This window comes from Silene latifolia, chromosome 1 (assembly GCF_048544455.1).
Source record: "Silene latifolia isolate original U9 population chromosome 1, ASM4854445v1, whole genome shotgun sequence".
In the NCBI taxonomy this organism is placed as follows: domain Eukaryota; kingdom Viridiplantae; phylum Streptophyta; class Magnoliopsida; order Caryophyllales; family Caryophyllaceae; genus Silene; species Silene latifolia.
In genome coordinates, this window is record NC_133526.1 from 3,684,543 (window position 1) to 3,694,709 (window position 10,167).

A 10,167-nucleotide genomic window follows, 5' to 3' on the forward strand; every position below is an offset into this window, starting at 1 on the left:
CCCATCAAGGCGGCGAGATTACCCGTTGCGATGGGTAATCTGGCGAGGGCTACACACTTCGGTGTGTAGTCGATTCTTGTGTGAGACCGATGGTCACCGGTTGTCTTGTTGTTGTCTTATATTGATTGAGTAGAACTGACCCCGTGTTGTTGTTTTGTAAAACCTGCGGTGATCCATTCGAGGATGGTGAGCGGATTGTGACAGTAATGAGATGTTTAGCTATGGGGCAGTCATGGGAGTCATCACGTCAAGTCTAGCTTCAGTTGTTATGAGTTTAGATGTCTTGGATTTCATTTGTATTGAGACATTGTACGTTTATTTTGAGTTGGTCCGAGATAATGTAATCTTTAACTTTTATACTTTAATAAATGTTGTTTGGAATTTGTAACTTTGATATACTAACCCTGGGAAACCGAGATGGTAATGACCTTTCATGCTAGGGTAGTCCTTGGAAGGTACCTTGGTATGAGGGGGTGTTACAGTTAAAGCTTGTCATATCTTTGTGACGTTGTCCAAGTGTCGAGGGTTGGACATGAGTACGTGGGGAAAATCAAAAGAATCGGCGTAACATAGCTTGTAATAATGTAATTTTCACATAACTATATCGTCTATATGCGAACTATACATTAAAATAATAACAATAATTTCTTATAATTTTTACATTTTAAAGTAAATTTTTAAACTTAATAGTAGTATGACATTGTAACATTTATTTTTTTATAAGAGAAATTTTTTACTTTTACGCTTTTAGGCTATTCTTGTAGAAAGTTAGGAATAATCTGGTCTAGTGTCTAATCGTCTACAAAGTTAGCCCGTTCTGAGAGGTTTGAGTAAAACAGACTAGACTTGTTAAGACATTTTAGACATTTTTTGAGTATATTAGACTTGTTAAGACATTTTAGACATTTTTTTAGTATAGATCGAGATTCGAGAGAGAGAGAGATAAGAATACTTTTGATCTATTATAATTCAAACTCAAGTCTTACTTAATTGGTTATTTAATTAGTGTTGATTGCGAATTTTTCACCTGAAAGAGTTGTCATTTTCAATATCTAAACATAAACATTATTTAACGTAAGATTTAATTAGTTACAAAGACAACAATCTTAAATAAGAATAATTAATTTTGATAATTATCAAAACTTAATTTGTAGGCAATCAATCATGATCTGATAGCCATGCGAAAAGGCCAAATTTCCAATGACTAATTAACAACATGAATCCATCAATTAAAGAATTTATCGTAAATAAAGTCTAAAGCAATTGCTTCTTTATGTGATTATGACACATGAAATAGCCAAAACAAATAATAATTAAAGTGGATGAGACTATAGAATTACAATGTTTATGTGTCGGTGATGCCTAAATGGTCCAATTTTGCTTTCATGTGTGATTTTATTAGGAGTATTCCTTATTGTCAGTCGGGTAATCTAGCTTATTCGGTGTATTAAGTCTGAAGGGGATTTAATGGCTAGATGTCTAGATTTCTCTTAAGTTCAGGTTTTTCATTCACAAGAAGTGAAAATCGAAATCTTTGTCGTTTATATAATACGAGTAAAAGAGTTGATATCATTCATAGCAACCAACTTTAATTTTCATGTGTAATTTGTAAACCGTTATCCGTCACGATTCGATATGAAAGTTTCAATTAAGATAGCAGATGCATAGTTGATTACTTTTGTTGAAATTGTATCATATGCTTGTGTCTCCTCCTTCATTCTATAAACGGTTTTAGTTGTTCTTGAAGTACTATGTTTGATTTTGAGATGCCCAAATCCTTAGTACACATTAATTTTTGCATGTGGAGGTGTGGACAATAAATTCTAAAGAGTGGCCATACCAACAACTTATTTTATTTTAAAAAACAACTTATTTTATTTGGAGTTATTTCGGATAAGATATTTTTAAGTTGAGTGCCTTTAGATAAAATTATTTTTAATCAAATTTCGTGTTAATTTTGGATGATAGGGTGAAGGCGGGTTGTGACTTGTGAGACATAATCAATGTGTTCAATTCAACCCTCTTTTGAGTTGAGAACTTGATTGTTAAGCCTATTTAGTGAGTCTATAAATCAAAGTTAATTTTACCAAATCTATTTGATCAATACATACTCCGTATATAAAAGTGAGGTTAACGACCTCTTGACTCGACTTCAGGTGCATTATTTCTCCACAAGTCATCATACACTCAAGCTAATAATAAAACTTATTTTTAATTTTACTTAGATTATGCTTAGTTACGCTCTTCACACACTCATTTTCACCCCATTTCTCTAATATATAAGAGGAGTATTTTATGAAATATGGTGAAAATGAGTGTGAAGGAGTATTTATTATCAGTGTTTTATAATTTCGAACTTTTATTGTCTAACACTATGTGGTGTACGGTGAGTCGGTGACGTGGTACACCCAGTGAATACAATAATATATTTCCTTTAATACCAATTATGCTCAATTTTTTTGGATGGTGATAACACCACCCTTTTATATACAAAAAAAAAAAAAATCTAATAATTTAATTAACACTCTCATCAAACGAATAGTAAAATATGCAAGTATTTCAGCGTGATGTTGTCATTAACTAACTAATTTTTTCACAAGTTTTTGTTTAGACATCGATTAAGATGAGTAGAGTTTCTCTTCATTTCCTAAAAAGAAATGGAAAGGTCATTTTCTTTCGGTGGTCCAGATCGTATTTTGGCATCATCGAACGGCTCAAAATTTATGGCTAAAAATAAAGGGATAATGAGGTTTGGTGGGAAAAATATTATTAAATGAGTTTAAGAGAGAAAATGGAGAGAAAGAAATGGAGAGAATCCATTATCGGTTAAGACATACATATAACTGATTTAAATAAGGTTAAAATAAAAAGAGAATTGTGAGAGGTATATTTTACTCCCTCCAATCCACACCAAACTCCCCATTTGCTTTTGGGTGGTCTTCGAGGCGACGCTTTGACCGTAGTTTTCGTCCCTTAAACGTAAAAATTTTTCACCAAAAATATAATTTTGTGAAAGATATTTTCATAACAAAAGTAAATATGTAATTTTTATTTTTCAATGATTTATAGTTTTGGGTGAATTAACGGTCAAACTTTTCGAAGTTTGACCTCCAAAAAGTGAATGGGGAGTTTGGTGTGGATTGGAGGGATAACACAAAATCTCATTGAAGACGACACGTATCCGTCACTTTGGAGTGACGGATACCATTTCCTCTCACAAATGACCCAAATAGAGGAGAGAGGGAAGCACATGTGGGTGCCCCCACCTTGTCCCCCTATCCGTTTTGTGAGTGAAATTCTTATCGTCATTACTGCTCCCACCCGTCTTCAAAGAAGACTAACTGATTTTATAATTTTTTTTTTTTTTTTTTTTTTTTTTTGCCAATTTGATAGTTGGACCCATGAATGTCAAATTGTCAATGCATTTAAAGAGAAAGCAACTCAAAATGCAAAGGGAAACAACCAAGCATAAAGCAATCACTAGCATTTTGTTTGTTGGTTAGAATTGTTACCACTTCACTTCACTTCACTCCACTTTGAGTTTATAATTTTATATAGGAAAAATGGCAAAATACTACCTATTAAAGTTCGGTTTTTTTATTTTACTACATATTATGTTCAAAAGTACAAACTACTACCTATTAAACTGCAAATAACCTCAGACTACTACCTAATTGACGGAAAACACAACTAATTCGTCCAATCTCACGTAAGATTTGCTTTCTTTCAATTTTTCTTTTCTTTACTTATCCTTTATACCCATATTACCCTTCTCTAATTCACCATAATCATTCAAAACACAACTCTCCCTCCATTATCAGCTTCTTCTTCTTCAATCCATTTTTTCTCTCCTCCATTAAAGGTAAGTTTTCTTTCTCTTAAACTTAACACTTGTTTCCATTAATTAGTCTCCTCTTCTCTCGCCATTAATCTGCTCCGTTCTCAACAATTAATCTGCCAAAAGAAAGGATGTGTATATGACATCCTACGAATGGACAAATGGGGGTGATTAATCAACAAAATATCAAACAATGTAAACATCAACTTTAATTATTAATCATGGAATTTTAAACCTTTAATCAATAACCAACAAAAACCCCAAAATGATTATGCAGTTAGGGTTTCAAGAACAATGTGAACTGTTTCAGGAAAAATAACAAGATAAACAAGTGAAAAATAAAAGTAACTGACCTGAATGTATGATGGGAAGCTGCTATCCTAATGATGAAGACGAAGAAGACGATGAGATATGGTGATGATTGTGGTTTACAGTAATTTGAAGAGTTAGGGTTAAATTAGAAAGTTTGAATGGTAAATGTGAGAGTGTGAGGTGGGTAATTGGGGGGAGTGTGTTAAGTAAGGGTAGAGTTGTCATTTTACAAGCTCCGGCAACTTATTTGTACCAAATTCGCACTTTCCGTCAAAAAAGTAGTATAATATATTTAGTTGTAGTGTTTTGGGTGGTATTTTGCAGAAATAGACTTATTAGGTAGTATTTTGAAAATTTCAGACTTTAATAGGTAGTAGTATGCAAATCGTCCTTTTATATACTCCCCTCAAATCTAGCAACTAACCAACCAAAATAGCATAGATTTCATCTCCATATTTCTCTCTCTTTTTTTATTATCCAAAAAAAAAATTCCTTATTTTTCTCACCTTTATATTAACACTCTTCCCAAACTCTTCCTCACTTAATTGCATGAAACCCCAAATTAAATTACCTCCCTCTTATTTTTCTCATATTTTAGGGTAAAACATTCTAACCACCCAATTTTTTTTTGAGAAATTATTGGTGCCCTTCTTGCTTGATTCAAAGGATAATATAAAGGGTGCAACTAAATTTAGTAAAAAATCAAGGTACTTGTTTTTTCAATGCCTTTTCCTTTATTTTCTGCAATGCAGTAATTAGATTTTGATATTAGTGTATGATAATTCAGCTTTTGGAAGTCTTTTGTTCGTTAAAATCGTTTTCATGTACACAATTTATCTGATTCTTTAATGGGTTTGCATCAAAATTAGATCTTTATGGTGTATTGAATCAAGAAAGTGAAAAAAAATTCTGGAAAAAATGGGTATGATTTGTGTATTTCTCTGCTTTCTGAAGTAGATTTTTGAGGACTTTTGGGTCTTATTAATTGTTTGTATGTGCATGGTTCAATATGATTACTCGTTCCGACTCAATCATTTATTTACCTTTATTATTATTAATTCGATGGAGTACCAATGTTTAAATGTTTCTCATTAGTGTTATAGAGGTTAACTCAAGGTCCAATCGGTACCTTTGTTATTCTTTGCGAGAGTATTTTAATTAACAAGTTTCAATCTTTTATATTGCTCTACTAGTTAGTCTTGGATAAGTCGATATGAGACACGTCTTCCAATTAAATTATACGTCTAGTTAGTTGATATGTTACTACTTATTCAAAAATAGGGTTAATGATGCAATTAATGTTGGGTCGTTTGGAAACAACCTCTTTGTATTCTTTACACAAGTATAAGGCTGCGTACATCACAATTTGCGAAAGCTATTGAAATACGGGCGTAATGTTGTAGTTGTATTGCTTGCCCTTTAGTAGCAATGATAGTTGTTCCATACTTTCATTACATGTTTAGTTTACCTGTATTTTAGCAATCATATACGGAGTATAAAAATCTGACAATTTTTACACTTTTTGTAACACATGTGTGGGGACTTGGGTTGTAGACTGACTATTGACTATTTTGGGCTGTAAAGATTGAAGATTTCTATACCATTTTGTGACCCCACCTTCATGTGGAAAGTAGAAGTGTCTAATGACTCCTTTAGGAAGTATTAAGATCTACCTTGACAAATGATAATGTGTCCAAGTTTCCGCGGTCTTGGTCATGGTATTAAATATCGGTTTCAGTCTTGACCCTTGATCAAGGAATTGATCATTTGGACTTGCTAGATAAATGAGGTCTATCATTATGGTGTCATGACTCGTATATAATTCGATAGTGTTAGTTACCTAACTACCTTGGGGTTGATTCGATATAGGATGAATGGTTCCAGATGACAGTCGTGAAAATTATGTCGAGAATTGCATTGATCAAGAAGTTATGGTTGAAAATGGAATTTAGTTTAGACAAATAGATCCACTTTTGTCATGATTAATACTATAGACTATTGTTTTAGTCCCACTGAAATATTAATCTTTCTTAGTATATCAGTTTTCTTGAATCTTTATTTTTCATGCTCGTATGCTCGATTTAATTGAGATTTGGATATAAACCCCTTGATTTGATTATTTCATCTGTATTCAAGCATTCCTGTTTTTACAGGCCAGTCGACTGTATTTTTCTGTGTCGTGAATTGAATAAATGAATATTTATGCTGTGCTAATGTCAGTTCAATTCGAGCTTCAGTATTACAAAGCAATTATGAAGCGATTTTGATGTGTATGTATGGTTTTTGATCATGCAGCGAAATCAAGAAGTCCTAGAAGCCCTAAGAGTCCTAGAAAAATGAAGTACAGTAAGGATGATAAGCCACACCAACCTGATAAGGGCTTGAAAATCATCCCTCTGTCGCTAATCGTTGTTTTGTTGTGTGGACTATCGTTCTATCTTGGTGGTGTGTACTGTCCTGATAATGATATTACCAGCGTTTTTACTAATTCAGTAACAAAGATTGGATCAGGAGCTACGTCTCTTCAAATAAAATCCTTTTCTTTCCCTGAATGTGGTTCTGATTATCAGGATTATACTCCTTGCACGGATCCAAAGGTATGCCAGTTTCATCAATATGTCAAATATCGAATTTCAATGTCTGGAAAACGATTATGTAAAACGGTCTTATGGTAAATTGGTAGGACAAGGTGTTGGTTCTGACTTCTGTGTTCTAAGTTACTGAAACCTAAAACATCGTCAGTGTTCTATGCATAAAATTTGTTGTTACAGTTTCGACCAAGGATCATAGTTATCTTACTGTAGTATGTTGCTTCTCTATGTAGAGATGGAAGAAATACGGTTATCAAAGACTTACGTTCCTAGAACGACATTGTCCACCAATCTTTGAGAGGAAAGAATGCTTAGTTCCCCCGCCAAATGGGTACAAACAGCCAATTCCGTGGCCCAAGAGCAAAAATGAATGTTGGTACAGGTAATAATATATGTTGCTTATTTAATATTTGTACACAATAGAGTAATTAAATTTATAGGTCATTTGAAAACTGACTGACTGACTGACGCGTTTGCAGAAATGTGCCGTATGACTGGATCAACAAACAGAAATCTAATCAGAACTGGTTGAGGAAAGAGGGAGAGAAATTTAAGTTCCCAGGCGGAGGAACAATGTTTCCTAAAGGCGTTAGTCATTATGTAGATCTTATGGTCGACCTGATTCCTCAGATGAAAGATGGAACTGTTCGTACTGCTATCGACACTGGCTGTGGGGTGAGTTCACACGAAGAAGAAAAGATCTATTGTCCATAATTGTAAATATTAATATAGTGTTGTTTTGAATGTAGGTTGCAAGCTGGGGAGGGGATTTGTTGGATCGAGGAATTCTAACTGTTTCTCTAGCGCCAAGGGATAACCATGAGGCACAAGTTCAATTCGCTTTAGAACGTGGTATTCCAGCCATTCTAGGAGTCATTTCAACTCAACGACTACCGTTCCCTTCTAACTCATTTGATATGGCTCACTGCTCCAGGTGCCTCATTCCATGGGCAGAGTTCGGTATGTTACTGTACCACCATTGTCAATGGTGTATAATTGCCTGACATTTTGTTTATGCAAGTTTTATTATTTTTTATTTTTTTCCTGTAATCTCTGTGGTTTCTTTGTAGGTGGATTATACCTTATGGAAATACACCGTATACTGCGGCCAGGAGGGTTTTGGGTTCTATCTGGACCGCCAGTGAACTATGAGAACCGCTGGCGAGGGTGGAATACCACCATTGAGGAACAAAGATCTGACTACGAAAAACTTCAGGAGCTACTAACTTCTATGTGCTTCGAATTATTCGACAAAAAAGATGATGTTGCTGTATGGAGGAAAGCTTCTGACAACGACTGCTACGATAGCAAACTCGCTAGCCCTGATGCTTATCCTCCAAAGTGCGATGACAGTGTGGAACCAGATGCAGCCTGGTACACCCCTCTTCGAGCCTGTGTGACCGTCCCAGACCCAAAACACAAGAAATTGAGTTTGAAATCAGTGGCAAAGTGGCCTCTTCGTTTGACTGTTGCACCCGATCGCCTGTCAGATGCTGCCGGTGGGAGTGCCGGTGCCTTTAAGCAAGATGACAGTAAGTGGAAGGTCAGGGCAAAGCACTACAAGAAGTTGCTCCCAGTTTTAGGGACTAATAAGATCCGGAATGTCATGGATATGAATACGCTGTATGGAGGTTTTGCAGCTGCTCTGATACAGGACCCTGTATGGGTAATGAATGTTGTGTCGTCTTATAGTCCTAACACGTTGCCCGTTGTTTATGACCGTGGACTCATTGGCGCCTATCACGACTGGTAATTAAATCTCGTCCCTTACAAAGTTACCCGTTACAATATGTCATTTTAGCTTGTGGCAAAAATTTGGGTGAAACGATCTTACTCTTTAGACAGTCAGACGGTATTAGGGTTTGAGGTTGTTCTTTCATAAGATCGTCTCACCTAAACCTTGTTAACCACGGTATCCAATATCGGCTTCTGTTATACTGTGACTGTCACGGTCTTACCACTGTGACTGTCACGGTCTTACTCTTTAGACAGTCATACTGTGACTGTCACGGTCTTACCACTGCACGGACCAGTAGCAGTAACCTTACTAATGGGCCGTGCGTGATTTAGGTGTGAGCCGTTTTCAACCTACCCAAGAACATACGATCTACTTCACATGGACGGCCTCTTTACTGCTGAAAGCCAAAGGTAAAGTCATTAAAGTCGTAAAATTTAATCTAAGAAAGTAAAAGAGTTTGTCTGACAGTGATGTGAAATAAAAAAGCAGGTGTGAGATGAAGTATGTGCTCCTAGAGATGGATCGGATCCTACGTCCTGAAGGGTATGTAATAATTAGGGAAACGGGTTATTTCTTAGACGCAATCAGTACCATCGGCAAGGGAATGAAATGGAGTTGCCACAAGGAAGAAACTGAGCATGGTACAGCGAATGAAAAGATATTAATATGTCAGAAGAAGCTTTGGTATGCCAAGAGTTTAAGATGATGATCTATGAGAAAATCGTCTTTAGGGGAGTCCTTAAGGATTTTCCCGAGTTGTGGAAATTATACGCGTATACTTTGTTGCTATACAAAGATAGATCAAAGATCACAGGTAAAGAAACTGAAGCATATACTAAAAAATTCATATAGTACGACCTTGCAGCTGCTTGGAAGTCCGCTGCCCTAAAGCTTCTTGCACGGTGAAGACTGAAGAGGAAGTCGTCCAGTTGATTATGGGAGATGTCGGAGATGGTATTACTGAATTCATCGATTTTTTAGATATTAGAAGTAATAAGTTCTAGTAATTTTTAGGATTTTTTCTAGTTAATCTGTACTGTACGTCGACTTTATGGTTTGTCAAGCATCTTGTTTGCTGGATTATTGAATCGGAAAACTGTGAAAAGGAATTACATGCACTTATTTAGTTTTATTCGCCAGAAATGCTATTTTTTAAATTCGACCCGAGTATGGCTAAAAAATCAGCAAACCTCTCAAGTCACACTAACTTGATTCAACCCGGTGCTCCGTCATAGCTGGTTCTGGCGACATCATTCGTTAAACTTTTGTATTGTTACTAGTATAGATCCCCGTGCTACAGCACGGTATTTTTTAGTTTTGTTTTATAAAGAGACATTCTCATTAAATTAATTGCATAAATTACCTGTACATTTAATGTTATAATGTACTAATATAATCTTAGTGAGAGGTAGAAAATGAAAGTTTATAATCATCAAAAGACACTTTAAGTTAAGTTATTTTTGTCTTAAACCATTTTTAATTTACTATAAAAATTAACTCTATAATGATATATCATCGCATGAAACTAATTTATGACATTAAACTACAATTAAGTGATGTAAAAATGTAAAATCTAATTTAACGCGTACAAACTTTATAACAAAAACAGGTAAAAACAGTATACCGCGCACTTATAAAGATGAATTACGAATAATTAGACTAATATTTTTTTATTTATGATTAAAAAA

The 10,167-nt window shown here is 34.9% G+C and overlaps 1 protein-coding gene across 1 annotated transcript; it reads left to right on the forward strand.

Moving 5' to 3' along the window:
* Nucleotides 1–3,497: 3,497 nt before the first annotated feature.
* On the forward strand, nt 3,498–9,643 carry LOC141593666 (putative methyltransferase PMT21). The gene is made up of 9 exons (XM_074414167.1): nt 3,498–3,540; nt 4,528–4,857; nt 6,446–6,747; nt 6,975–7,123; nt 7,221–7,416; nt 7,491–7,701; nt 7,812–8,490; nt 8,812–8,889; nt 8,969–9,643. The coding sequence occupies exons 3-9, from the start codon at nt 6,487–6,489 to the stop codon at nt 9,183–9,185; spliced, it is 1,791 nt and encodes a 596-aa protein (XP_074270268.1). The 5' UTR covers nt 3,498–3,540; nt 4,528–4,857; nt 6,446–6,486; the 3' UTR covers nt 9,186–9,643.
* The last annotated feature ends 524 nt before the right edge of the window (nt 9,644–10,167 follow it).

Coding starts and splice junctions, on each gene's coding strand:
- LOC141593666 (XM_074414167.1), top strand. CDS start 6,487: ATGAAGTACAGTAAGGATGATAAGCCACACCAACCTGATAAGGGCTTG. Junction 7,124..7,220: donor AAAAATGAATGTTGGTACAG/GTAATAATATAT, acceptor ACGCGTTTGCAG/AAATGTGCCGTATGACTGGA. Junction 7,417..7,490: donor CTATCGACACTGGCTGTGGG/GTGAGTTCACAC, acceptor TTTTGAATGTAG/GTTGCAAGCTGGGGAGGGGA.